At 35.7% G+C, this 27,098-nt stretch overlaps 1 protein-coding gene across 1 annotated transcript in view; it reads left to right on the forward strand.

The window, feature by feature from the left end:
- The window catches only part of COL19A1 (collagen type XIX alpha 1 chain), a 376,839-nt gene that overhangs the window by 66,467 nt on the left and 283,274 nt on the right, over positions 1–27,098 (forward strand). Inside the window, exons 7-10 of the mRNA XM_023585875.2 lie at positions 5,656–5,736; positions 9,545–9,670; positions 10,726–10,788; positions 16,830–16,883. Of these exons, the coding sequence (XP_023441643.2) occupies positions 5,656–5,736; positions 9,545–9,670; positions 10,726–10,788; positions 16,830–16,883 (324 nt within the window). The remainder of the gene's footprint in view (positions 1–5,655; positions 5,737–9,544; positions 9,671–10,725; positions 10,789–16,829; positions 16,884–27,098) is intronic.

Genomic DNA, 27,098 nt, shown 5'->3' on the forward strand with positions numbered 1-27,098 from the left:
GGGGTAGAGATTCATTACTAACCATAGATGTCTGTTTCTATTATCTAGGATAGTTATTATATTAATAATATTACAGCAGATCTTCCTATACAAAGTACTTGAAGTACTGCATAATTTATACCTGTTACATTGGGAAACAGAAAAGGGGTGGAGAAAGGAAAGGTGGTTCTTGACCTATATTGTATGTCAAATCCATCAAACTATTGATTATTAATTTATTAAATTCACAACCATAAACTAATTTCAGAGTTCCAATCAATACCTACTTATATAAAGCATTATTTAATACAGAAAACTTTCAGAGCGTAGGGAATTCAAACAGCTTATTTAAGCATCTATGGTATTGATATTTTTTCAATAGGCTGTATTATTTATTTTTTCTTGGGTGGTTGTTTAATCTTGTATTTATAGGCATGACTGTACTTTCCTTGAAGCACTTTTAATTTCATGTTCAAGTGCCAAAAAAAGTGAATCGGCTGAGAAAATAATGGAAACAAATTACTTTTTAAAATCATAATGTATTGTTTTTTAACTTATTGAAGCATATCACTAATACATATATATAAGCAATAAGTGTATATTAAAAGTTGTGAATTTACAAAACAAACACACATAACATCATACAGGACTCTCATACTTCCCCCTAACACCAATACCTTGCATTGTTGGGAAACATATTTAACTAATAATTAAAGAGCATCCTCAACTATTACTACTAACCAAAGTATTTTACATTTGGTGTATTTTTCCCCCCACCCACCCTATCATTGTTGTTGTTGTTGTTGTTATTTATATCATTTATACATGAACATACATAAACAATAAGTGTATAGTAAAAGTTGTGAATTTACAAAGCAAGCATGCGTAACATCATACACGGGTGCCATCCATCAACCCATCATTGACACCTTGTATTGCTGTGAGACATTTCTTACAAATCATGAAAGAATAACACCAAAATCTTACTACTAACTATAGTTCATATCTTACATTTATGTATTTTCCCCCAAAACCACCCTATTACTATTTAAAAATTTATTTTTATGAATGAAGTTGTAAACTTACAAAACAATCATGCACATGTGCAGAATTCCTGTACTACACCCCTCTATCAGCTCACCTCACCGTGGTGGAACTTTTGTTACAGATTATGAGATTATATCATCAGACTTATATGAGGTCCATAGCATATATTTGACACACTTTTTTCACACTCCCCCATTATCACCACAGTACATCTTTGACATAGATGCATGAATATTACATTATTACTGTTAACCACAGTTCATAGGTCACTCTAGTTGTATTTTTCCCATGCTTCCTCACATGCCCACCACATGCAATAGTAATGCACATCTGCTCTTGCTCACAAAGGACACTCTTGCATCTGTACCTTTAATTACAATTATCATGCACCTCTGGGTTTATTCTTTATTCAGTCCCTAGATTATTCTCAAGCTTTCTTTTATTTGACATTTACATCCCTAGACTACCCTTTCCAGCCACAGCCACATTTATAAATCAGCTGTTATTCACTATTATGTGTTACCATCAACTCTATACATTTCCACACTTTTACAATAAAGTTAATTAAACCTTCTACATACTTTAAGCATTAGTAGTCCATCTCAGCCCTTCTCTTACCTCCTTAAGTATCCAGCACCTATCACCAGGTCTTGAAGATGTTTTCCTACATTTTCTTCTGGAAACTTTACGGTTCTTGATTTTATATCTAGGTTTTTTAATCATTTTGAGTTAATTTTTGTATAAGATGTGAGATAGGGGTCCTCTTTCTTTCTTTTCACTATGGATATCCAGTTCTCTCAGCACCATTTGTTGAATGGACTGTTCTGCCCAAGCTGACTGGGTTTGACAGGTTCGTCAAAAATCACTTGATTGTACATGTGAGGGGCTGTTTCTGAAGCGTCAGTTTGGTTCCATTGGTCTAGTGTCTGTCTCTATACCAATATCATGCTGTTTTGACCACTGTACCTAGGTAACATGATTTAAACTCCAGAAGTGAGAGTCCTCCAACTTCGTTTTTCCTTTTTAAGAGGTTTCTGGCTATTCGGGACCCCTTACTCTTCCAAATAAATTTGACAATCCCTTTTTCCATTTATTGAAAAAATGCTGGTAGAATTTTTATCAGGATTGTATTGAATCTGTATATCAATTTGGGTGGAATTGACATCTTAATGATATTTAGTTTTCCAATCCATGAGCATAGAATGTTCTTCCAATTATTTAGGTCTTTTTTTATTTCTTTTAAGAATGCTTTGTAGTTTTCTGAATACACGTGCTTTACATTGTTCATTAAATTTATAGCTAAATATTTGATTCTTTTAGTTGCTATTGTAAATGGAAAAATTTTTTGACTTCCTCCTCAGATTGCATATTACTAGTGTCTTTTAAAGTCTATTTCACCTGATGTAAGTATAGCTACTCAGGATTTTTTTTTATTTTTGGTTACTGCATGCATGGAATATCTTTTTCCAGCCTTTCACTTTCAATCTATTGGTATCCTTGTGTCCAAGATGAGTCTCTTGGCAGATGTCATATAGGTGGCTCATATTTTTTTTATCCATTCTGCCAGCCTGTGTCTTTTGACTGGGGCGTTTAATCCATTCACATTCAATGTTATTACTGTAATGGCAGTTCTTATTTCACCCATTTTGACCTTTGGGCATTATCTAAGGCAGATTATTTTCACTACTCTTTTGAGACTTTTAGTTACTTTTACTTGTATAATCTTCATTTCTAGACTCTTTTCCAAATCTCTCTCTCCTGTCTTTTTTTTTTTTTTTCAAACTGCAGCTCATGCTTTAGTATGTCCTATAAAGTTCATCTCTTGGTTACAAAGTTTCTCAGTTTCAATTTAACTGTGAATATTCTAAACTCACCCTCATTTTTGAAAGACAATTTTGTCAGATATAAGATTCTTGGCTTGAGGTTTATCTCTTATAGTATCTTAAATATATCACACCACTGTCTTCTTGCCTCCATGGTTTCTGATGAGAAATTGGCAAGTTATCTTATTGGGTATCCCTTGTATATTTAATGTATTGCTTTTCTCTTGTGCTCTCAGAATTCTTTTTTTGTCATCGGCATTTGACATTCTGATTAGTGTGCATCTCAGAGTTGGTGCATTCAGATTTATTTGGATGGGAGTATGCTGTGCTTCTCGAACATGGATATCTATGTCGTTCAATAGGGTTGGGAAATTTTCTACCATTATTTCTTCAAATACTCCTTCTGTCCCTTTTCCCTTCTCTTTCCCTTCTGGGACACCCATGACATTTAGTTCCCTAAGACCTTGTTTAACTTTTTTCCATTCTTTTCTTCTTCTGTTCTTTTGTGTGTTTGCTTTTGGAGGCTATTTCTTCAAGCTCACCAATTCTTTCTTCTGGTTCCTCTAATGTGCAATTATATGATTCCAGTGTATTTTTAATTTCATTTATTGTACCTTTCATTCCCATAAGATCCACTATTTTTCTATTCATGCTTTCAAATTCTTCTTTGTGCTCATCCAGTGTCTTCTTAATATCCTTACTCTCTTTAGCCATATCACTGAATTTATTAAAGACATTTGTTTGACATCTATGATTATTTGTCTCAACTCCTTTATGCCATCTGGAGGTTTATCTTGTTCCTTTAGCTGGGCCATATCTTCCTGTTTCTTGGTTGGATTATAATTTTTTTGGTTGGTGTCTTGGCATCTGGCTTACTAGAGTATTTATTCTGTGTGCAGTTTCTTTCTTTAGTTTAGGACTTTCTTGTCCTTTCTCCTTTGCTTGCTGTGGATGCTGAGGATGTAATTGGATCTGTAAGCTGTAGAGGCTCAAGCTACTTGCATTGCCCCAGGGACCTATGAAGCTTCTCCCACCTTTCTTCTTTGCTAAGGTTAAGGACAGAGCCATAGCCATGTATAATAATCTAAGTCATACAGGCCTGAACTTTAGTTGCCCAGAGAGACTGATGAAGCTTCATGCCCCTTCCTTACCTGCCTGGGGCAGGGATGGAGCTTTAGATGTGGGCAGCAAACTATGATGTACAGGTCCAAAATGACTGCAAGTTACCCTAGCAGACTTACGACTATTCAGTCCTTGCCAAGCAAATGTACCTGTAGTTACCCAGAGAGGCTGGTGCAGGGCCCACCTGCTGCTTCTCTACCACAAGTGGGGCTGCAGCCTAGGCTAGGGCTGCAGGTCTGATCTGGGTAGTAAGAAGCTGGTCCTTACCTTCACTATGATTTTCAGTCAGCCGCACTTCCCCTTATATAGGAGGCAGAGTCATAATGGTGGCTCCTGGCCTCCTAGACAGTTTCAGACTTTAGCTGTTCTTAGGGTTATACATGAGCCAGTCAAATTTACTAATCAGCAGCTGAAGTCAGTGGCCGACCTTCTCTTCCTCCCCTCTTTTTGGGAAAAAGGAGCTTCCAACTTCAGCCACAGAATAGCTCCTGGGGCAGCTTATGCCACCAATGTATGATGAACACCAGCCTCCACAGGATGGCCTATGTTTTTCTGGAGAGGCTGGTCCAGGTCCCTCCAGTTTACCCCCTGTTGGAGGTAGGTCTGGGGCTTAGGCTAGAGTTATAATACGATCTGGATGGAAAGAAGTTAGTCCCTACCAGCACTGTGATTTTCAGTCTTCCCAGCTTCCCCTCATGCCAATGGCAGAGTTAAAATGCCAGCTACCAGCCTTTCAGACTTGGACAGGTTCAAAATTTGGCTTTTCTTAGGATTATACTTCAACCTGAATTTAACAACCTTCTCTTCTTCCATTTTGGGGAAGTGGAGCTTCCAATTCTAGCCATGGAATAGCTCCTGAGGTGGCTTGTGCCACCACTGGGGGATGGGCACCAGCCTTCATGGCTTGGAGTGCTTTTATGAATCCTCTCTGCAGATGGGCAGTCTCCTCCTTCCATTCCTTCAAGAATGTTGCAGGATACTCTTCTGGTCTCCTGGAACCCCCGAACAGGTGCTTTAGATAGCATTAGGTGATTACTAACTGCCCTCTCACATGAACTGACTCTAGGTGTTCCTTACTCTGCCACCATCTTGCTGGTGGTCCCCGGGGGGGGGGGGGGGGGGGGGGAAATATTGTGTATGTAGTGCTCAGGACTATGCCAATAAAATATGAAATCTATAAGTTTTATATATATTTCATAAAACATAGATAAAATTAAACACTTTTGTTTCCACATTGGGAAAAATGCATCTGATTCAATGTCTCATTTGGTTGCTCTGAACCTACAGATGTAATCTCTTTCTCTCATGTGGTTTGACAGGTTTTTATTCCAGAAATTTTGACTTTGAAATAGTCTTCATTTAAGGGGCATACTTTAATGTAGGGCATAACAAGGCTTCTCTTCAATTAAATATTAATTTCTTATTAGTTTGAAACAATTAATCTAGGTTTGCAATTGCTTTCATTACTAGATTTCCTTTATAACTATATATGTCTCTATGTCTAGTTCTCAAAAGGTCCATAAAATAATTAATAGAAAATTAAACAAAAACATTAAAAAGTATCTACCAGTAATTTATCTGTATGAGTTTCCCTTTTCTTTCTAATTAAATTACCATAGTTCAGAAGTGCTAAAGTGTGATTCTCAATAAAAACTAATGATGCTTCTTATACATTTTTTAATAGATTGAACTTCACGAGCTTAAAATCTACTGTAACTCAAACATTGCAGCTCAAGAAACATGCTGTGAAATATCAAATACTAAGGTAAGTTTATTTTTTTCACATGTGAAGAATGTAGAACACCAGTAATGTTTATTGTATAGACTATATAGTCCAAACAGAGCAGCACTAAGCGTCTTCTGTTAAAGCCAGGTGAGTGATGTATCCCAAGCAAAAGAGCCTTCTTAGGGCTCTCCCATAGTTTCTTTTTACAATTTTGTTCCCAGTGTTTCCTCCTGAACATGGGAGATGATGTGTCCTCCCCTTGAACTCAACATAACTGAAAGAAAATTTACACCTTTCTCCCTAAACAATACTAAACTATGTTTCTGACAATAGCATAATTTTTCAGTCACAGAGGTTTTTAAACCTCTGATCAGATCTCATTATCACTCATTTCCCTCTTCTAGCCTGTCAGCTATGCTGCTTTGTTTTCCTTTGTGATAGAGTTTTCTTTCACATCTTCTTTTTTCCATTTTATAGCCAAAGTCTGCCTGGACGGTTGCATTACCCTGAGAACTGCTTTTCTTATCTCAAGCAAGCCCTTTCTTTCAAGCATAACCAGAACAAGTCCCTGAAATGCTGTTTTGTATATCCATTCACTTTTTTTCCAGCAAACACGATTATTCAAAACACTGATCTTTCGGGCACTGTACTAAGGAATAGGGCTAACAAATATGAAGAAGGCACATTCTCTGCCCTCTGACCATCTGTTTCTCAAAGCCTTTAGCATCTCCCTATTGGCAAAAAATAGAGATCAAGTTTCTTGGCCTCTCATTGTTATAGCCACAACCTAATGTATGACTGTTACATTCTCACAGCAATCCTACACTCCAATAAAAATACTTAATTCAATATTTTCTAACTCTCTCATTGTAATTCCATCTTACAGTAGTAGGTATAATTGTATTCATTTTAATATATTCAACCACATTTTTTAAAAGATTTTTTTATTTATTTCTCTTCCTCCCCTCCCCCCCCCCCCCCCCCGCCAGTTGTCTGCTTTCTGTGTCCATTCACTGTGTGTTCTTCTTCTGTGTCTGCTTGGATTCTTGTCAGTGGCACCCGGAATCTGTGTCTCTTTCTGTTGCGTTATCTTGCTGCGTCCGTTCTCCATGTGTGCGGCGCCATTCCTGGGCAGGCTGCACTTTTTTCGCTCTGGGCGGCTCTCCTTATGGGGCACACTCCTTGTGCATGGGCCTCCCCTACGCAGGGGACACCCCTGCATGGTGCAGCACTCCTTGTGCGCATCAGAACTGCACGTGGGCCAGCTCATCACACAGATCAGGAGGCCCGGGGTTTGAACCTTGGACCTCCCGTGTGGTAGGCAGATGCGCTATCCGTTGGGCCAAATCCGCTTCCCTCAACTACATTTTAAACTCATTAAGGGAAGGGACTATCTTTTATACTTTTCTTTTCTATTCCTTATTTAGTTTATTCATAGAAGGTAGCCAAAACTAAAGGGACTAATTCTTAAAAATTATAGTACGAGCATATGAAAAATAAAGAGTAAAAGTAGCTTTTCTTTGTATATCAAATTTCTCCAAAGTTCTACACTTTGCAGTGGAAAATTATATGAAGGTCTTACCAATAATTTCATAATCCAAAAACTATTTCTAACTTCTGTAGTTTATTGAGTGGTGGAATAAGAATGTGCTCAACTGTGGGACTGTAAAATGGTGTGGCACTGTGGAAAGCAATATGGCAGTTCCTCAGAATGTTAAACATGGGACTACCACATAGCCCAGTCATTCTACTCCTAGGTTTATACCCAGAGAGAGTGAAAACAGATCTCAAACAGATACTTAAAACCAGAGTTCACAGCAGCATTATTTACAATAGCCGAAAGTTAGAAACAACCCAAGTATCTATCAATAAATAAATGGATAAACAAAATGTGGTACATACACATAGTAGAATAATATTTGACCATAAAAAGGAATGAAGTTCTGAGTTTTGCTGCAATGTGGATGAACCTTACAACATAAGGTCTAGTTAAATAAGCAAGGCACATAAGGACAAATATTGTGTGGTTTTACTTAAATGAGATAACTAAAAATAGCAAATTCACAGAGACAGAAAGTAAATTAGAAGTTCCTAGAGACTATGGTAGGGGAGCATGGGGAGTTTTTACTTGGTGGGTATAGTGTTTGTAAATAAAAATTAATTGAGAAAAAAAGAATGTACCCAACTGATTTTACTGGTTTAAAATGTAGCCAAGTCTTTCAATTATTATATGTTTTGCTTATTTAATTTACTTACTTATCTACAACTCAGTTTATGGTTCTCATTCCAAGGAAAATGAAAGGCAGCCAAATATCTTTCTATAAATATCTTAAAAAGATAATTTAGAATGCCAATCTACAGACTCGAAATAACTAGACTTCTTGGAGCCAGATATTTAAATCTTGAGTACACTAATTTTCCAAAAGGTTTTTAAAAAATTAATTATGCCTTTTTGACACGAGAGCTATTAAAATATAACTTTCCCTGATTGAAAAGTAACATCATAATATTCTGATATATTTAAATAAAATATTCTTGACCAATATTCACTGTTCTGTGTCATTAAATAATAAATAATTTCAACCCAAATTATGAGAAAATTGTTGAAGTGTAAGTAATGATTTTGGTAGAGGGATTAGGTAATTAAATGAAATGACATAATCTCAACATATTAAAAAAATTTAAATGTCATGTTTTACAAGGTATTATTTTTGAGCTAGTTTTAAAGCATAGAAAATAAGGTAGGAATTCATCCCCAACTATGGAAAAAATTAAAACAGACTATATATTTTCTTGCTGATAATTATTTGGGGGACCATCATAATCCATTTCATGACTACTAGAAAATAAAAACATGCTATATTTTAAAAATAGAATAGTATAGTCTGGGAAATAATCATATAAAAATCAGCTAAGTGCACGTGTATAGTTCTAATACCAACTTTTTTTTTGTTTTGAACTTGAAAAACAAAAATGTCTTGAACATGGAGAATTTTAATGTACTTGTTTAAAACTCTAAGTTTTTTCTTGGGATTTCAAATCACACTGGTTTTTCAGTGTTGATATTATAGGAAGCATTCCAAAGGTGAAATTTAATCAGGATAAACTGTGTGCATGCTTTTTTGTTTCTATTAAGTTTTCAGTATCTGAAGCTGTCAAGTTCCATGACTAGACATGTAGACAGAATAAGAACAAATATGAAGAGGAGAAAATTAACACATTTGTTGAAAACAAATGAGAAATGTGATTAAAAGTTAATTGATCAAACGTGTTCAAATCAAAACCAGCACTTTTACAAGGGGAGGAGTCCTTGTTAGTAGGCTTTATGTATCCTTCAGGCTGTTTTTGGGAGCATGGACAGTCTTATAGTGAAACCTGAGGCATATCTTTAAAATCATTTAGATTCCAATATTAAAATAATGAGTCATTTATCTAGAGCAAAATTGTGATCCTGAGAGGATTTTGGTTATCTGGCTGTGGGAAGAACTGACTGGAAAATCATATTGAATTGTGAGACAAATGAACTATTTTATTAATAACCTTGGTTTTTTAATAAAACTTTGGTTATTACTGTACTTGCAATAAAGTCACCTAATATAGTGCAGAATTCCTGACTAAATTCATCATTTTAGAATAGATATGTTGTGTGTCAGTGTAATAAAACAGAAGTCTCAGTGAAAGAGCAAAGATGTGATAACTTTCACACACTGGTGTGAGCTTTTGGTTTGTGAGAAGGTAGTTCTTGCAGTCAAACCTAGCTTTTGCTTATTTGATGGGAGCTAGTGTTTGGATTGCCAGAATGTTTGGAATTGACTCCATTTCCTAAGGCTTCTTTTTTGGATCTTAGTGCCCCGAGCAGGATGACTTTGGAAGTACTGCCTCAGCATCGGTACCCGCTCATGCCAGCCAAATGTCTGCATATCTGCCGGCAAAGCAGGAACTAAAAACCCAGTGCCAGTGTGTTCCAAACAAGGTACGCTAGTTTTAAGCTGTGACCACCGAAAAGCCACTCCAGGCAATGAGGCAGGCTCCTTGAAGGTAGCTCCTGATACACAGAATGTGTCCTTCCCTGCAGTGCTCGTTGAATTAAATGCCTAAGCCACTCAGTCATTGTGGGGTAAGAGGAAGGGAACTGGGATATTTCCTGGCCTTTTACCTGGACAGTTCTGAGTCTATATGATCCTCTTCCAGGATGTGAATTGGAATGCATTGAAAGATGAAAGGAGGAAACACTGCACCTTAGAACAAGAATTGAATATTTCATGTGTGCCAGGCATAGGGTTCAGTTCTGGGAATTCACAGTTGAAGGAACAAATACACACAAAGATACTCTCCATAGTATTTCTTTGTTGTGGGGGGATTTTGTCTAGTATTCCCAAATTTCCAACCAGCCACTTCCCTCACCACAAGTTCTGTGGGGGATATACAGACTGATTCTGTTGTTAATCTAAGGATTTGTTCCACCTGCCTCAGTGTGATCCCCTGGTCAGGGAGGCTGGGCCCTGTGTGGACTTCTTTAGTGATCATTAATGGCAGTCAAAAGACCTGAACTAAAAAGAGGCAGAGTGACCTCTTGGTGGCTTTTCCCTATGCCCGTACCTGAGAAAAAGGAAAGAGGAAAGGAAAACTTTTCCAGTTTCCAGAGCAGAGCATCCCCTAGCACTGTGACCTAATAAATACCCTTTGACTTGACCCATCCTGCTAAATATTCATCTGGCTGGAGCAGTGGGGCTGGGATTGTGGTGAAAGGTAAGAAAAGCCTTCCATTTCCTCCAGTGACTAACGCTGCATAGTAATCTCCCTGCGAAAGGTCAGTACAGGTGCGGAGGGCCCTAGAGTAGCAGCACATAGCCTCGCCCAAGGGAGGTCTCCTGGCCAGGCTGCTCCTAGGGAAGCAGGACGTTCTAGCAGCAGCTCAGAGAAGAGAAAAAGCTTTATCATACTGTTCCCAGCTTCATGTCTGTAAACTATTTGGCTTTGGAGAGATATGACCGAATTTTGATAACACAGAAATTCATTTTTGCTCAGGGAGAAGCAGGATTGCCGGGAGCTCCAGGCTCACCTGGTCCGAAAGGGGATAAAGGAGAATCGGTAAGACGCAACCCATTACTGTCTGAAGGAAAGGGGATTTGTTTAAAAGTGACTTAAAAATGTGTGCATGTAATTGTTCTATTTCCATACAATTGCAAGTTTCTGTAAAATGTTTTCAAGAACTGTGATTAAAATGCCGATCACCAAAATAAGGAAGAATACATAAGCATTGACGTCTGCTTTTGAATTCATACTGAAAGGCTGGCATTAATTTTATTTTTTAGTTGGTTCCTAGCCTTTTTTAAAAGTGTTTTTCCCTCTAAATACCCAATGAACTCTTGCTTTTCTTGTCTGCTGAAGATTTTTTCTTAGTCTACCTGACGTTTATTTTAAAGAGCTAAAATTATTAACACCTTGTCATGTTGCTGAGTTTTACAGGGGCTATAAAGAATAACAGGATACATTCCCCATTCTCAATGATTTTATTCCTAGAATGAGATCTTACATAAAGCCTCTTACAAGGCTTTATGTGTTAGGTATTATAAGAAAGTTGTCAGTGTCTTGAGAGAATAGTCTGGGGGAAAGGGGTGAGTGAGCTGAACCTCTAAGGATGTAGTTGTTGGCAATATCCTATGCTTAGAGCTTTGCCTTTACTACCTCCCCACCCCTATCAAAACCTGACTGTCCTGTTGCCCACTCTTTAGACTTATGTATTTTGTTCATTAACCAAGAAGATTAATTTTTGCTCAGGTTAGGAGTTATGTTTCTCTTGTCTTTCCAAGGTGAAACACATTTAAATTTCTTTCCTGCCTTAACTTGGAAGGAAGTCCATGATTCTGTTATTTAATGCAATCTTGTTGGACTCCTTATTTTGAAGAGTAGGAGGCTGACGTCTGATCAATGAATGACCCCTCAAAATTGCACAGCAACCTTTGAAAAGCCAGGAAGAGAATAACAGTCATTTGACTCCAAGGAAATGTCTACCCATTGAAGTACCATGGGAATTTCAAGTAGTTCAGCAGGTGTTTGAGAAGATGTTTTTGAGATGGGCATTTTAGCAATAGTGTTTATTCAGAGTTTACCTTGTACCAGACACTGACTGGCTGGAGTACTTTAGATATGTTATCTTATTTGATCCCTCCAACAACCCTTCGTGTTAGATATTAGTATTGCCATTTTGCAGATGACTAAATTAAGGTTAGGAGGGTTAAATTAATGCCCAAGATTACATGGCTTGTAAATGGCCAAGCTAGGATCTAAACTCAGACCTGTCAAATCCAGTGTCCTTCTCTTACCCACTCTGCATTGTGAAGGCTGTTCTATCTTTTAAAAGCAACTCAGTATTTAGTTGGCTGTGTTCTTCAATCAGGACACTAACTCTTGTAACATCTCATTTTATCCTTATGACATCATCAAGACTGTCAACCTAATATTTTTGTCCTCATTTTGGTGCAAGAATAATGCATAGAAAAAATGGTATACCCGAAGTAATACAATTAAAAGAATTCACAGAGTAGAATTCTGGATTAATCTCAGTTCCTCTCTGGATAGCAGTGTGAATGTGGCCAATCTCACCCAGTCTCTCTCTTTCATTTTCCTTAATTGTAAAGGAGGGTATGTCATGTACTGTTCTGTCTCCATTATGAAATTGGCACAAAAGTGCTTTGAGAAGGTATAAATGGTTAAATTATTGGTGATCATGATGTGATACACATTCGTATCTCTTAACTTGACTTTCTAGTTCTTTCACTTATCAATTCTATGATTTTAAGAATCTGGCATGAAGAGAAATTTCACGTGCTGATTTTAGAGGGAATAAAATACTTTAAAGAATATTTCTGTGTCTGCAGTACGGTCTTATTTGAGTAGTTATTAAGAAAATTGTTAAATCAACTTTAAATTCTTAAAGAAAAAAACTTGATTAAGTGCTGTGTCACTCTTGTTAGCATGTATATTCTTTTAAAGACACATTCTTATCTCCATGCTGTTTAATCATAGTAGATGTCTCCTACTTCAACAGTCAAATATTCATTTTTTAATTTGTTCATTCATTCATCAACTATTTTTGAGCTTCTGCTCTTACAACTGTGCTAGATGCTGGACCTACAGTAATATCAAGAAAGCACAGGACCTGCTCACCTGAGTTTATAATCTAGTCATGTTTTGTTCAAGGAACCTTCACTCCCTCCACTGGAATGAAAATCAGTAGGAAGAAATGGGTAAAAAATGCTAGATATTACAAAATTTATTGGAAACCATAAATATATATATAATTTATCTTAAGTTACAATACATTTTATGAAACAAATCCCCGTTTGTGATATATTTAAAGTGTTAACATTTATTATTTTAAATAGACTACACAAAACTCATAAAGATGAGTTTTTTAATGACAGGGCAAAACTTCTGGGATAAAATGGATTGATAGTCTACCAAGAAAAGCAAATAATTAATCTGTATACTTTTGTTACTTTTTTCAATATATTGAAAGTATGATTAGATCAACATAACCCTTATGGTGTAAAAATTACTTCAGATTACTGTGGCCATGAAGGCTCTCAGTTTTTCTGGCATTTGTAATAAAACAGGGTTTCATTGTTTCATTTTAAAGAGTTAAGAACTGGTCTGTCCCTGTTCTTAGTGCACTGTATGATCCTGCAACTTCAAGTTGCAATAAATGAAGAGGGGTTTCCTCTGTGTTTGATTCCAGCATATAATTTTCAGTATTACAGCAGATGCCCAAAATAATGCCTATGAGACAAAGATCAAAAGTAATTTTGCTCCAAAGCATATTGGATATTTAAGATTGTGAATGGTCAGAAGTGCAGTGCTACTAAGGGAATGAGGTGTTTTCTAAAGGTTTTCCTTTTAGTCTGTAAGCCCTAGAAAGAATATGTAGGGGAAGTAGGATGGTATATTGGATCTAGTACCACTTGGAGTCAGAATCTCTTACTGGCTTTAAAAATACATCTTCTTTAAAAAAAAAAAAAACCCAATATATATATATATATTAATAATACTTAGTGAACAGTATTATAAAATACATAATATAAAGTACATAATGCACTAGTAACAGAAACTAGCACATTTATAGATACTCAAACATATGTTTCTTCTGCTCTCCTATCCACATTGTAATTGTTCACATGTTGAAGGACAGGTGGAGATATAGGTCGAATTTAATTTCATATGTAGTTTGACCAAAAATAAAGAAATCTTCACTTTTTTAGGTAATCCCTTAGAATTTTTCAATTGAGTATATGCTTTTAGTACATTAAAATCTCAATGATTTGAATATTTCACTCAACTCCCTCTTTTCTTCTTAATATTATTTGGCCAAACTTTCTCTAGATCCATTGTACTAGTTTTGGAAAGGTTCCTTACATTGTTATATTTAGATAATAATTAGGAACTATCAAGATACAGTTATAATTTACTTTTTTTCATTAACTATAAGATATATATTACTAATATTTTGGTGTATTTTACTTTGGGTCCAATGAGATAAAATGAGAAAAGTTTTGAGACTACAACTTTGGAATCTCTTTCTAAATTATGTATCACTCACTACATTATTTCTAAAGATAAGTTTGGAGAGTCATTAATGTGGAACTTTGTAAGGAGCAAATACTATTTTTATGTATGCCCATGCACTATGAGTTAGACAACTGTTCTGAATAATCATGCAAGTCCACCTGAACCAGAACTTACCAATGGCTTCTTATCTCCCTCAAGGTAAATGCCAATGCCAAAGACCTTATGTAATCTATAGAGCTCTCACAACCCCCCTCTCATATTGTCTCCTACCCTTTCCCCTGATCACTTCTGCTCCAATGTTTTGAAACAAGTTACATCTGCCTGGAATGTTCTTCTAAGATATTACTTGGCTCTCTTACATCATTTAGGTTTTTGCTCAAAAAACCTTAAAAGAGAGGCCTATTCTGACATCTCTATATAAGACATAACTCTCCATTCCACTCTACCTTCTTAGAGTTTTCAGCACTTTTTGTTGCCATCTGACAGGAACACTACCATTATTTATCTATTTATTTCCCAAATGGAATGTGAGTTCTATGAGCTCCGTACCTGAAACCTCATATAATAGGAGCTAAAAATATGTTGAATGAACGAATGAATTCTATACCACAAGAAAAGTCTAAATCATCAACTCACCTGTTTCTAGAACCTACAAATTCTACTCAGTGGACTCTGCCAAATAGGCAGAGAGTCAATTTATAAGGAAAGAGCTAGAGAAGTTAAATCATGAAAGAGTGTTTTATTATTTACTATTGCTCTTTTACTCTTAGTTAATATTGCCAATTAATCAATGAAGTATTTTGGGGGAAAAAGCCATAAGCTCTGGCATGATTAATATTTATTTTCCTATTTTCTCATCCATACTATGATATCTCATTAATCTAATTTACTGTTTTTAGTGTTTTTTTCTCCTAAAGTTGATGATTTTCACTCATGGAGTAAGATGTCTTAAAATACTACCTCTTGTGTTTGAACACCTAGTTGTAATCAGTATTCCATATCAGGACACCTAATCAAACCAATTTAACCATGCCCTCTGTCCAAGACTAAACTCTGCATGACGTTCTTTGAAATAATAATTAATACTTTTCTCTCATTTAAGCTCAATTATTGTAATTTTCTGAATCTTTTAATTCCCTTTACTTAGCAAGTGTACTTAGCAACCTAATTACTTAGCAACCACATTACTTTTCTCAGTTAAGACCCTTGCTAATACCCTCACCCACTTTAGAGTTGAAATTTTCTCTGAGTTCTGTAAAATAGCAGCTCAATTTCAATGTTTCTGAACCTAAGTGGGAGTATGATTGGGTTCTATTTTAGGAATAATTTTCCAGTTTATTTTTGAACTATTATCTTCTATGTCTCTAGTTAATTTCACCAAAAGATTTGGCTTTATGAAATGATCTCCTTGCTGATATTTTTTATAGAAAATCAAAGTAATTTAAAAAGGAATAAATTAACTTATTTGACTCCTTTCTACTTCTACTAGACTACTAGTGAATTTCCCCTTATTTTTCTCCAATCTGACATTAGTCATATGTCCATTTTAAAGCCACACCACATCAATAAAAAAATAATTGAATACAAATATGTTCATAATGCTTTTTAAAAAGGAAGGAATATTTTCCCTTAATAATGACTTCACAGTAATAGGATTTAGTATTATGCTTTTGACTTCTTTGCCTTGGTTAATATGAGAAATGAAGAATGCTTCCTCATTCTTTCAATCCAATAATGAATATATTGAATTAATTCACTGAGAATTTTTTTTTGGCATTAATTTTACCCAATCTTATCTAATCTACAGGAATGCAAAAGTGAAATTCGTTTACATGTCTTAAACCTGAAATTGCTTATAATGTTGGAATAATAGTGGTATTATTCACAAATGTATAATACATTTCTTAACTTCTACCAAAGCTTTAGTGATAGAAAAAAAAAACTCATTCATTCAAAAAGTTTAAGGATAAACGTATATAAATTTGTGATAAAGACATCAGGGCAGCCTCAGGTGACTTTATTGGGTGGATTTTTCTAGCCAGGCTCAGCAGTTTAAGGGGAAGAACAATGAGGCAGAAAATTGGATTGACCCACCATCAGGGTTTATCCTGGAATGTAAAGAAAAGTCCGACTAAATGAAACAACAAATATGGGTATCTTTAGAATCTGAAATTTCATTACTTATTTGAATTGAAAACTTTGGGCAGGACATAGCTTTTAACTAATTTAAACTAATTTCTGGTAGTATTTGGGGTAAACACCATATAATTATTCCTGACTTTTGATAAATACCAAAAAGCAACAAAGCTGAATTATGTATTTCTTCATGGAGAATGTCTAGTGTTGCCTTTGATTAGCACTTTGATATTTATTAACTGTTGAATGATTATAATAATCAAAAGTACTGTTTAATGAGTTTGGGGACAATATGAGAAAGAAACTCCGGGACACAAACTTTGATGCAAACAAAAGCAACTCATCTGTGAAATTGTAGGTTATCTTGACAACATTAGCAATTAAAGAACCTTAAAAAACATCTCCTAATGAATATTTCTACATTCTAGGGTGCAGCTGGTATTAAAGGTGAATATGGTGCTCCAGGAGTCCCTGGGGAAAAGGTATGTTGGTTTGCTACTTAATTAAACTTTGTGGCTGTTTTATAAAGTTGCATCTGGTAAGAACGGGAAATATACAGAACAAATTTGAAATTTCAGGCATCAGCAAACTGTGGCCCATGGGCCAAATCCACCCACTGCTAGGGTTCTTAACTTTTTTGTTTGTTTCACAGACCCCTTTGCCAGTTAGGTGAAAGCCATGGACCCCTTACTAAGTCTACACTATACTGTGTTTTATTTAATAAATGTATGACACCTGCACCTACATGGCCCCACGAGAATAATGTGTTTTTGAATTTCGATTCAAGCTTACAGATCCCTTCTTAAGAACCCCCGACCTACTGTATGATTTTGTAAATAAAGATTTATTGGAACAGAGCCACACCTATTTGTTTTCATATTGCCTAAGGCTACTTTTGTGCTGCAACCTAAAGTTTAAGTAATTGTGACAGAGACCACATGGCCTGCGAACATCTAAAATATTTGCTATGGCTCTTTGCAGAAAAAGCTTGTCAATTCCAGCTCTAGAGCATTGGCCTTATTCTAAGAGCAGTCAAGTCTTCTTAATTTCACATTTTATGTATGATACAATATCTTAATACATATTACAATATAGATATAAATTAAGTAATCTATATAAATACCTTATAATATAATACCACACCAGATGGTATAATTAAAAGTACAGGAAATATATTTCAATCATCAATAAAATGCTATAAATATAGTATTTAGCCCATAAAGTGGTTGATTTTTATGTTTTATTCTCTACTGCCATAAAGATAATTTTAAAGTAATAAATTCAGTCATAAGAGTGTTGCAGTTCAATAACTTATTCAAGTTTTTTTGTAGAAATTTTAAATATATTACTATTTTTATTTTATTTTATTATTTTTAAAGATTTATTTTATTTATTTTTCTCCCCTTTCCCCTGTTGTCTGCTCTCTGTGTCCATCCACTGTGTGTTCTTCTGTGTCTGCTTGCATTCTCGTCATGCTGCACTGGGATGTATCATCTTGCTGTGTCAGCTCTCCATGTGTGCAGTGCCACTCCTGGGTGGGCTGCATTTTTTTCACGCGGGGTGGCTCTACTTGTGGGGCACACTCCTTGCACGTGGGGCAAACCTACGCGGGAGATACCCCTGCATGGCATGGCACTCCTTGCGCGCAGAAGCACTATGCATGGGTTAGCTCACCACAAGGGTCAGGAGGCCCTGGGTATCAAACACTGTGCCCTCCGGCGGTGGACTAGGCCCACTGGTTAGGGCGTCCATCTACCACATGGGAGGTCCATGGTTCAAACCCCTGCCCTCCTTGACCCATGTGGAGCTGGCCCATGCGCAGTGCTGATGCGCACCAGGAGTGCCCTGCCATGCAGGGGTGTCCCCGTGTAGGGCAGCCCCACATGCAAGGAGTGCGCCCTGTAAGGAGAGCCGCCCAGTGTGAAAGAAAGTGCAGCCTGCCCAGGAATGGTTCCACACACACGGAGAGCTGTCACAACAAGATGACGCAACAAAAAGAAACACAGATTCCCGTGCCGCTGACAACAACAGAAGCTGACAAAGAAGATGCAGCAAATAGACACAGAGAACAGACAACCGGGGTTTGGGGGAAAGGGGAGAGAAATAAATAATAAAATAAATCTTAAAAAAAACAAAACAAAAAAAAACACTGGACCCTCCAGTGAATTTATTACTTTAATTTATAGGAGAAATGATAGGTAGGCAGATGCTCTATCAGTTGAGCCACAACTACTCCCCTATATTACTATTTTATAAGTTATAACTTCAATTACCTTTTCCTATTTTTTACCATGTCTATAATGCTAATATCTTGTTGCATTATTAAAAATTTCTCATGTTGATTATAAGAAAATGTTCTTCTTCACTAAAAAAATGTTTACTTTCTTAGCTATTTTACCTGCACTAATTACCAAGTGATTCCATTGTGCTTCATTGTCTAGAAAGCTATGACTCAATGGTTATCTTCAATAATATCTTCACCTAAAGTTGTCACAGGAGTAAATGAAAGTGAAGTGGTAGGAGGTTCAGGGACTGTTGGACAGGTACTTTTTGAGACCTTCTTAAATATGTCTCTGATATCTACTGTTTCATTGCTGCTGCTTTTTTCCTTTCAAAAATTTTTCAGTCCACTATGCAAATTCTTTACTCCTATAGTACTGTAGCTATTGGACTCAGGCAATCCAACAAACTTTATTGAATAATAATATCTTGCTGCAGGTTAATTTTTATTTTGGTTACCATCTCTCCTCTGGTTTAAGCTTGGGGATAGCATTAAAAGATGTAAAAGCTCCCTCAAGCACTTGGTCAAAGGTCCAATTTCTCTAAAGTGCCTTTTTCCCTAGAGATTACTATTCAGTCACCCAAATTCTAAAGAGATTAGCCAATCTAGATTTGCCTGATACACTCATTTCACTAATCTTTTCCTAAAATTTATCATAACAATCTGATTGTTTAGATTCCAGATCAATAAATTTTTTAAATTATTTTTTTAAATGGGATTTTTAAAAATGAAATGTAGAACCACTGGAGTACTTGAACTATAACATGGATTATCAGACTTCTTTACTAAAGAGTGTAAAGTAAGATTTATATAAATTTATAGGAGAAATGATAGGAAAGCAGAATAAAATTCCCTTGCCATACTTTAAAATTTAAAACAACATTCACTATGACTGGTATAAAATGTCACTAGTTCAATGCACCAAGAGACCTTTCTTGGATCTTTGTTTGTTGAAACCAGGTTTAAACTGCTGCTGACTGGTAATAGAACAGGTTCTGGACTCCTTAGCTGGAATTGTCAACAGACAGGATTCATTACAAGACCTAGATGAATCAACAGAGTCAATCTAGTCTAAAGTTGATCAAATCAATTGCAACAAGGATCCTGGTAATAACAGAGCAATAATCTAGAAAATTAAGTATGCAAGCCAAGAAATTCTCTAGGACAAAATAGAGATTCTTAGAAAAAAGAGGGCATTTTGGGCAACATGAAGGAACTGGAGCAGGACAGAGTGTTGCAGAGACAAACACTGCTCAGAATAAAAGATTGTGTTCCTTTTCCTAGAAGCCCAATTTTGTAGGATGAATCTTGTGTAGTGATTCATCCTATACAACATTTAAAGTAAAATGTTAATGATCATAAAGGAGGATTCCAACTACCGATAAACCAGTTGGATCAAGTAACTTCAGGAACTGAAAGCCTTGGCCCTTGGGCCCCATTTGGTCAAAGTGGCTACTGAGTGAGACTTACAAAACCAGTTAATGAGAATCAGTGACCGTGAAAACACTGTCTCCAGGTAACTTAAGAAGCAAATGTGATAAAAGAGAAGCTGTATTTATGGTGTTCTAAAAAGGTAGCAAAATTATCCTGGCACATATTCTCCTGTGTTTCATCAAGCAGTTTTCTTCTGGGTCTAATTGAATTTTCCTTAAAGAATCTCACAGACGATTAGAGAATTCATGCAGCATCCAATGGTACTAAACTTGGTATCAGGTTATGTTTCTTCAGAGACCCTACTTGGAGGATAATACCTTCCCAATATCCACCAAGCCCTTGACTATGTCCTTTCCTCAAGGTTATAGTCACAGTGGTGCCAGGTCTGCTTCTAACTTGTCACTTCATTTAGCTATTGAAGGGATGTAACATTCAAGCGTGAAAAAAATGTCACTGCAAGACTGTTTTTCTCCCCTCTGTAATCCACAGGTTACCATGTATTTAAAATAATTCTAATGAATATATGAAAAATTAAAATAACAAGAAAACTACTCTTATGTTATCTATTGATATATTGGTAGAGTTAATAAGTTATAAAATATTTTACTACAATGAGAAAATATCAACATCATATAATTTTTTTTAATTTCAAAATTTTTACATCATAGTTGTAAGATGAGAATTTGTGTTTGGGGTAAGATATTTCCATTGTCTCATGATGGAAATACCTTGGTTGGTCTTCCTCTAAATCTCCAAAGAAAATTTATTTGCTCATAAATTTATGCATCCTTATATATCTATCTCCCATATTTGACTAAATGTGACTCATTTATATCTCCCAGAAGTAGTCACAAAGCATCCCAGAACTTAATTTTGATTCTGCTTCTCAGCATTTGCGATCTTTTTTTCCTTTAGAATTAGAAACACTTAAGAGTTCTGTTAAAAAAATAAATGAAAGAAAATTGAATTATTTAAATGTCTCATAGTAAGCAGGAACATATGCAAAGTGCTATAGGACATATATCCCAGGTACAATATTCTCAAAGTGAAGTTTTTAAAAATTTCTTAAAGTTTAAAATTTAAGCTAGAAAACTGTATATATTGATGAAATGGGGCATGTTCTGAAGAGTCTAGAATAATATATATTTATAGTAGCTGCTCTTTAGAGTATTCTATAATAAATTAAGTGATTTGCATATAAATCCCATTATTCTAAAATAAACATACACTTTAAAGTTTGTTGAGGTGATAGCAGCAATTTTTTTAAAAGTCAATGCCCTGAATAAAGTATTAGTTTACTGAGGTGATATGTTTTGTTTTCTTTTGTTTTTTCCGTGGGGCCCTGGGAAAATAATTACTACTCTAAACAGCACTATTTCATGATTTATGGAATATGGAGTAATAGGGACTTTGAGGATGAAAAACTGTTGCACTTAATACTGTTCTTTAGTAATTATAATACTTTTCACACAGTACAGACTTGCACTATGTATTCTCAAACTGATATATGTGGCCTTCCTGTCAATGCTCCAGAAAAGTAACTGTTTTCTTTATATTTCTTTAAGCATAGTTGGGATTTTTGCCTAAGAGAGCTGGTAAATTTTCTTTTATATAAGAAAAAAAATACTCTATGTATGCAAGTGTTATTAGGTAACTGGTGACTTTTGGCACACCTGGTTGGATAGAAGCCACTGTCAATCAAAATGAGTTAATGGGATGGTTCACTTTCCACGATAAGTGAATGGTGATACATAAGATTGCACCCACTCTCTCTTTCTCTCTCTTTCTTTTTCACACACACACGTACACATTCACACCCACATTCTCACTGTGTGCAGTAGAAAAATGAGATGAGGATTTTAACACTGGAATCAAATCCTGCCCACTTTACCCCCAAACAACACACAAACCATGCTTGCTTTCACTACCCAAATATTTCAAAGAAATAATCATCTCACTTCTCTCCTTGACCTTTTTATGTCAATTTAACAAGTAATCTTTGAATAGTGGTGTTTAAAAAAATAAGAATCATTACTTTTCCATTATCTTAATCCTAATAATGTGGTAGTGAAAATCGAGTAAAAATTGAGCCTGATTTATGCCAAAACCTGTTTTCTCCCTACCGACTTACTTAGAATTTGTCCTAAAATAGTCATTTTACTAGAAATATTTTTATTAAATTAATTTTGCTTCTCATAGAATAGGTATGCAATAAATTCTAGCCATCATTATTGTACTATTCAAGTATTAAATATCCAGAGTTATACTGCCTGAGTTTGAATCAAAGCAAATTGAATAATTTAGGGCATATTTTTTAGACTCTGTCAGTTTTCTCCTCTGTGAAATGAAATTATATAGTACCTATTTCTAGCTCTGTCTTAAAGATTAAATGAGATTTTTTCTAAAAGTGCCAGCTCAGTACCTGATATACTGAGCATTCAGTAAAAGACAGATACTATGAAAAAAAAAAACAACAGTTTGATGATAATCCTATTTTTCTAAACTCTGGATTACCATGAGACTAAATTACAACTCATTTGAGGAAATTTCTATTATTTATTCAAAATATATGTGGTAGAAAATGTTAAAATTAGTCATAATTTAGATACCTTTGATCTCTTAAAACAAACTAAATGTTAGCAAACCAATAAATTCCCTCCTTAATAGAGAAATGTAAGTATAAATTTTTACAATAATAATTATGATCATAGTAATAAAAATAGTAGTAGGCATTTACTCAATAATTATTATGTGCTAAGCACTACGAGGAGCCTTTTTTTACACTATTTCTTCAATCCTCAGAACACCTCTATGAAGTAAGTTTTATCATTTCTATTTTACAGATTAAGAACTGAGATCTAGAAGAAAAAAAACTTCCCCAATGTTTCATAGCCAGCAGATAGTGGAGTCAAGATTTGAACCTCTGTCCATATGATTGCAAAGCCCTTGTACCTTTCCCATATTATCTCATCTGGATAGTTTCTCAAGTATCCAGATTTGCACAGGAAATTCTCAGTTATGTCTTAAATTTGTTTGCCTGTGAGCCTAGTTAGTGATCTGTACAGTGTGGTCCCTATCTTTTGTGCCAGTAAGCCCTGAGTGTCTCAAGAGCCTCAGCATTTTCAAACCCATGGGCCCTTTTAAAACTCTACCCAACCTTTACAGACTGACTCCCTCCTAGCAGGCAGTAGACCTGTCCACCTGTTAATCATCATGCAGGTTTCTTCATCAAATGAGAGGATTTTGTTTAGCTTTACCTTTCAAAATTTGTATTATGAAAGCAATATGGTTTTGTTTGTTTTCTAAATTCAGAATTGTATCTGAAATGTGTCTTCAAACTTCCCACACCTGACTCGGGCAATCCTTCTATTTGCTACATGCCTACTTCTGGTAGCCTAACAATTACCACTCTCTACATTAATCTCAACACTAACATAAAAAATTCTCTCTTTATGTTCTCTACCACGTATGCTTTATATATATATACATATATATAGGTGTGTGTGTGTGTGTGTGTATATATATATATAGTGTATATATTTTTAAAAACAAAAGTGTTTGATTTAGTAGCATGACTTTATAAAAAATAAACCAAGCTTCTAGAGGTAAAATGCCATATGCATTAAGGCACTTAAGAAGTACATCTGATAATGTGATGAAGGAGTTGCCAAGTTGCCTGTCTTAAAAATAGCCAGGCTAACTATTCTCATTAAGACGAGGTGCTTTGTACGTTAGGTCTTTTTACCATAAACTCTGAAGCTATCAGCCATTGTAATGGTATGAGACTGAACTAGACAGATCCATTGTATCCTAACAGTCTTTGTATTTCTTTTCTCCTGGGAAATGAAATTTCCCTAAAAAGACATTTTATGAGAGGGCTGAGCTTCAGGAAATAAAGGCCGATGGTGTTACAGTTTATGAAAGTGCGGGCAAGGCTGCTAGCTGTTGTGAATTATGATGCGCTCTGAGGCAGTCCTAGTACAGATGTAGCATTAATGCCTCAGAGACTCAGAAACATAAGTGTTTAGCGGAAAAACTAGAGACTATTATATTATAATCGTAATTTGGCTCCCTCTTTATATTATTTGTACGATGTGTTCACCTAGCTTTTCCATTGTCATTCAGAATTAAGCTTAATCTTAGAGTTCCCCAAGTTAAAAAAATTTAAATTACCTATTTGTATGTGGCAATTTATTGTAGAAATTGAAACCATTAAGTGATAGAGAAAGGTACCACAAAGAAAATACTTTGCCAAACTTCTTGGCTTCACTTATTTAAGTTTCAAGAAGGAAACTTGAATTATCAGTGAAAAATTACTTTTTTAGCATGGCAGTCTCATTAGTTTTCTTATCTCTGGGCATTATATCAATGCCATAGAGCACTGAAATAACAGAAACATGAGGACAGAGACTATAGAAGTACAGGAAAAAGAAACTTGCCCACTCTACAATTTCTTAATGGTTTCTTATTCCCTTCTAATGTCTTCTGCTCCTCACACCCCAACTAGAACAGTTGGCAGAGAAAACAACAGATGGATGAGAAGCTCAACACATGCAGAGTATCTGGCACCCAGGCACTTGACTTTTATTTGTTAAACAGCCAGAATTCTAGAACCTAGTCTGCTGATGTTCCTATTTCGTTTAATGCACTATCAGCATCTAGCTAGTAAATATTAAAGTATTGCTATAATAAAAGATCACATGCTCTCTGTTTTTCTGCACAATTTAATGGTTAATTGTTTTATTCTTGGTGTAGATTGCTGTCATATGGAAGAGTGAATTTAAAGATGTAACTGGTAATTTATAAAGGCATTATGATTTCAGGTATAATAGTTTTATTAAAGGAGATCTGTCTAATAGGTGCTTTTAGACAACGAAATCAGGGGCAGTTATGGTAGTGTATGGTACTGAATGAACTTGTTAGGTAAGAGTAGAAGGTTAGAAAGTGTGACCACAGTCACTGATTTCTTCCCTACCATCATCAATGTGCTCTCACAGTTTACTAAATTCAGAGCTCAAGAAAAATTGTCTCTTTTTCATGAAACCTCTCTGGTCACCAGGAAGAATTATCAGCCCTTTCACTCTGCTCATATAGCACTTGATTTACACCACCAGTATTGTCTGTCTTATCTCTGCTAAAATGTGAACTCCTGGAGGATGAGGACTTGGTGTCTCAATCATCTCTGTAATCCTAGAACCTGGCACAGCATATGACACCTAATTGGTTCTGGATATATGCTTGTTGAGTTGTTCACAACTCCAGAGGCCTTAGCCCCGGGCCAGAAATAAAGAAGAGAAATAGAGGATGACTCTTAGGAAATCATGCTGAGCAGAGAGTATAAAAGGGCCTTGAGGGCAGCGATGCTTCAGTGCCAGTGCTCTGTACTTTTCAGAAGCTTACTTCAGGGAACTAGCAAATATTTACCTAGTGAAGCTCACAGGTGTCGCTTCCTGGAATGAAATACAGTAAAAGAAGTGTGTTCAGCTCCAGATTTGCTTACCATTTTCTCCTGGAGAAAGCATATCCTCCCTTAAGCATAAATCTTCAGGTTATCTTGCTCCCTTTTTATCCAAGCTATGTTTAAAAATCTCCTGACATCACAACATTGTCAAGGCATGTGTCTTTCTCCATATCTTCACAACTGTTTACCTCAGGGCTAAAGATAAGTAACCAAAGGTGCATTTAAGCTCGAGTTGAAGTAACTGATACGGCATAGAACTATAAATTACTCATCGCAAGGAACACTTTCGACAGGAAATAGTTTGCAGTTACTGGTATCTCACTGTCCTCAGTCAGGTGTTCCCAATGACACAATCATTCTCTTTATATCATAAATCATCTTTCACTTGTTAGAATACTTGATTCTCATGTCAATTACCATACTGCAGATATTTCAGTAGATGATTCCCATTAAATGTCTTCTATTTCCCTAGTTCTTTATGAAACTTCAGGTTTACTTAAAGGCGGTCTTACAGTTCATCCCACAATGAAGTAAAAAGCCAACACACTTGTTCTTGACAAATCCACTTTAAGAAAATCACTGAAGTTACACAGGAGCCCAGATTTTGTAATGGGTTCTACAATATTAGCTAAGACTCATGCCCTAACTTTGCTATCTATTGACGGAAATGTCTATCTTCCCAAACCATATCCATTTTTTCTTGTCTTTGAGTAACTGTTAGTATAATTTGCATTAAATTAATTTGAAAACAAATTGTAAAATACTTCACTTTGAAGGGAGAACTTAATGGTTCTAGCTGACTACAGCTCAATATACTAAACAGTTCAGCTTTGTAAAAAGTGAGTTGTATTAACAGAAACACTAGACAGTGTGTAGAACAAGATGTGTGTGTGTTTGTGTGTGCTCACCCATGCATGTGTGCATGCACATGATGGCCCTGCTACCTCTGGAGTGATGTGCTGAATTGAGGGCCGCATTTTAAAAGACCTATTGGCTGACCAATTACAGTGACTGTAGCATTAAGGGTTCCAAACGTCGTTGAAAAATATTAGTTTACAGAATAGAAGGTTTGATAGTGACAAAAAGGATGCCATGTGTAAGCCTTTAAGGTATTTTTCCAGAGTGATTGCAGGTAGCAGAAATAAGACTGATGGTTGGAAGGTGAATTTGTGTTCAGAAAGCTTTGATGCAGTAACTACCTACAGAATTTCTTTTTTTTTCTTTTTTTTTTTTCTTTGCTCTCTACAATGCAAATTAAACACGGAAAATGCCTGATTTTAAAAAGCTTTCAATAGAGTCAGTACCTCATCAGATTCTTTGGAGAAGGTGGTAGAGATAAACATATGGATTTATATTTGTCCCATTGTTAAGAATATCCATCCTGCTAGTTTTTTAGGTACATGTACCTGTATATACTTGTGTGTGTGCACACACACACCCGTACATATACACTCAGGAACAGAAGATGTTGAGACAATAGGTGTTAAATTCAGCTGCTGCTGACTGCCCATATTTATATTG

The sequence above is a fragment of the Dasypus novemcinctus genome, chromosome 11, assembly GCF_030445035.2.
Source record: "Dasypus novemcinctus isolate mDasNov1 chromosome 11, mDasNov1.1.hap2, whole genome shotgun sequence".
Classification (NCBI taxonomy): domain Eukaryota; kingdom Metazoa; phylum Chordata; class Mammalia; order Cingulata; family Dasypodidae; genus Dasypus; species Dasypus novemcinctus.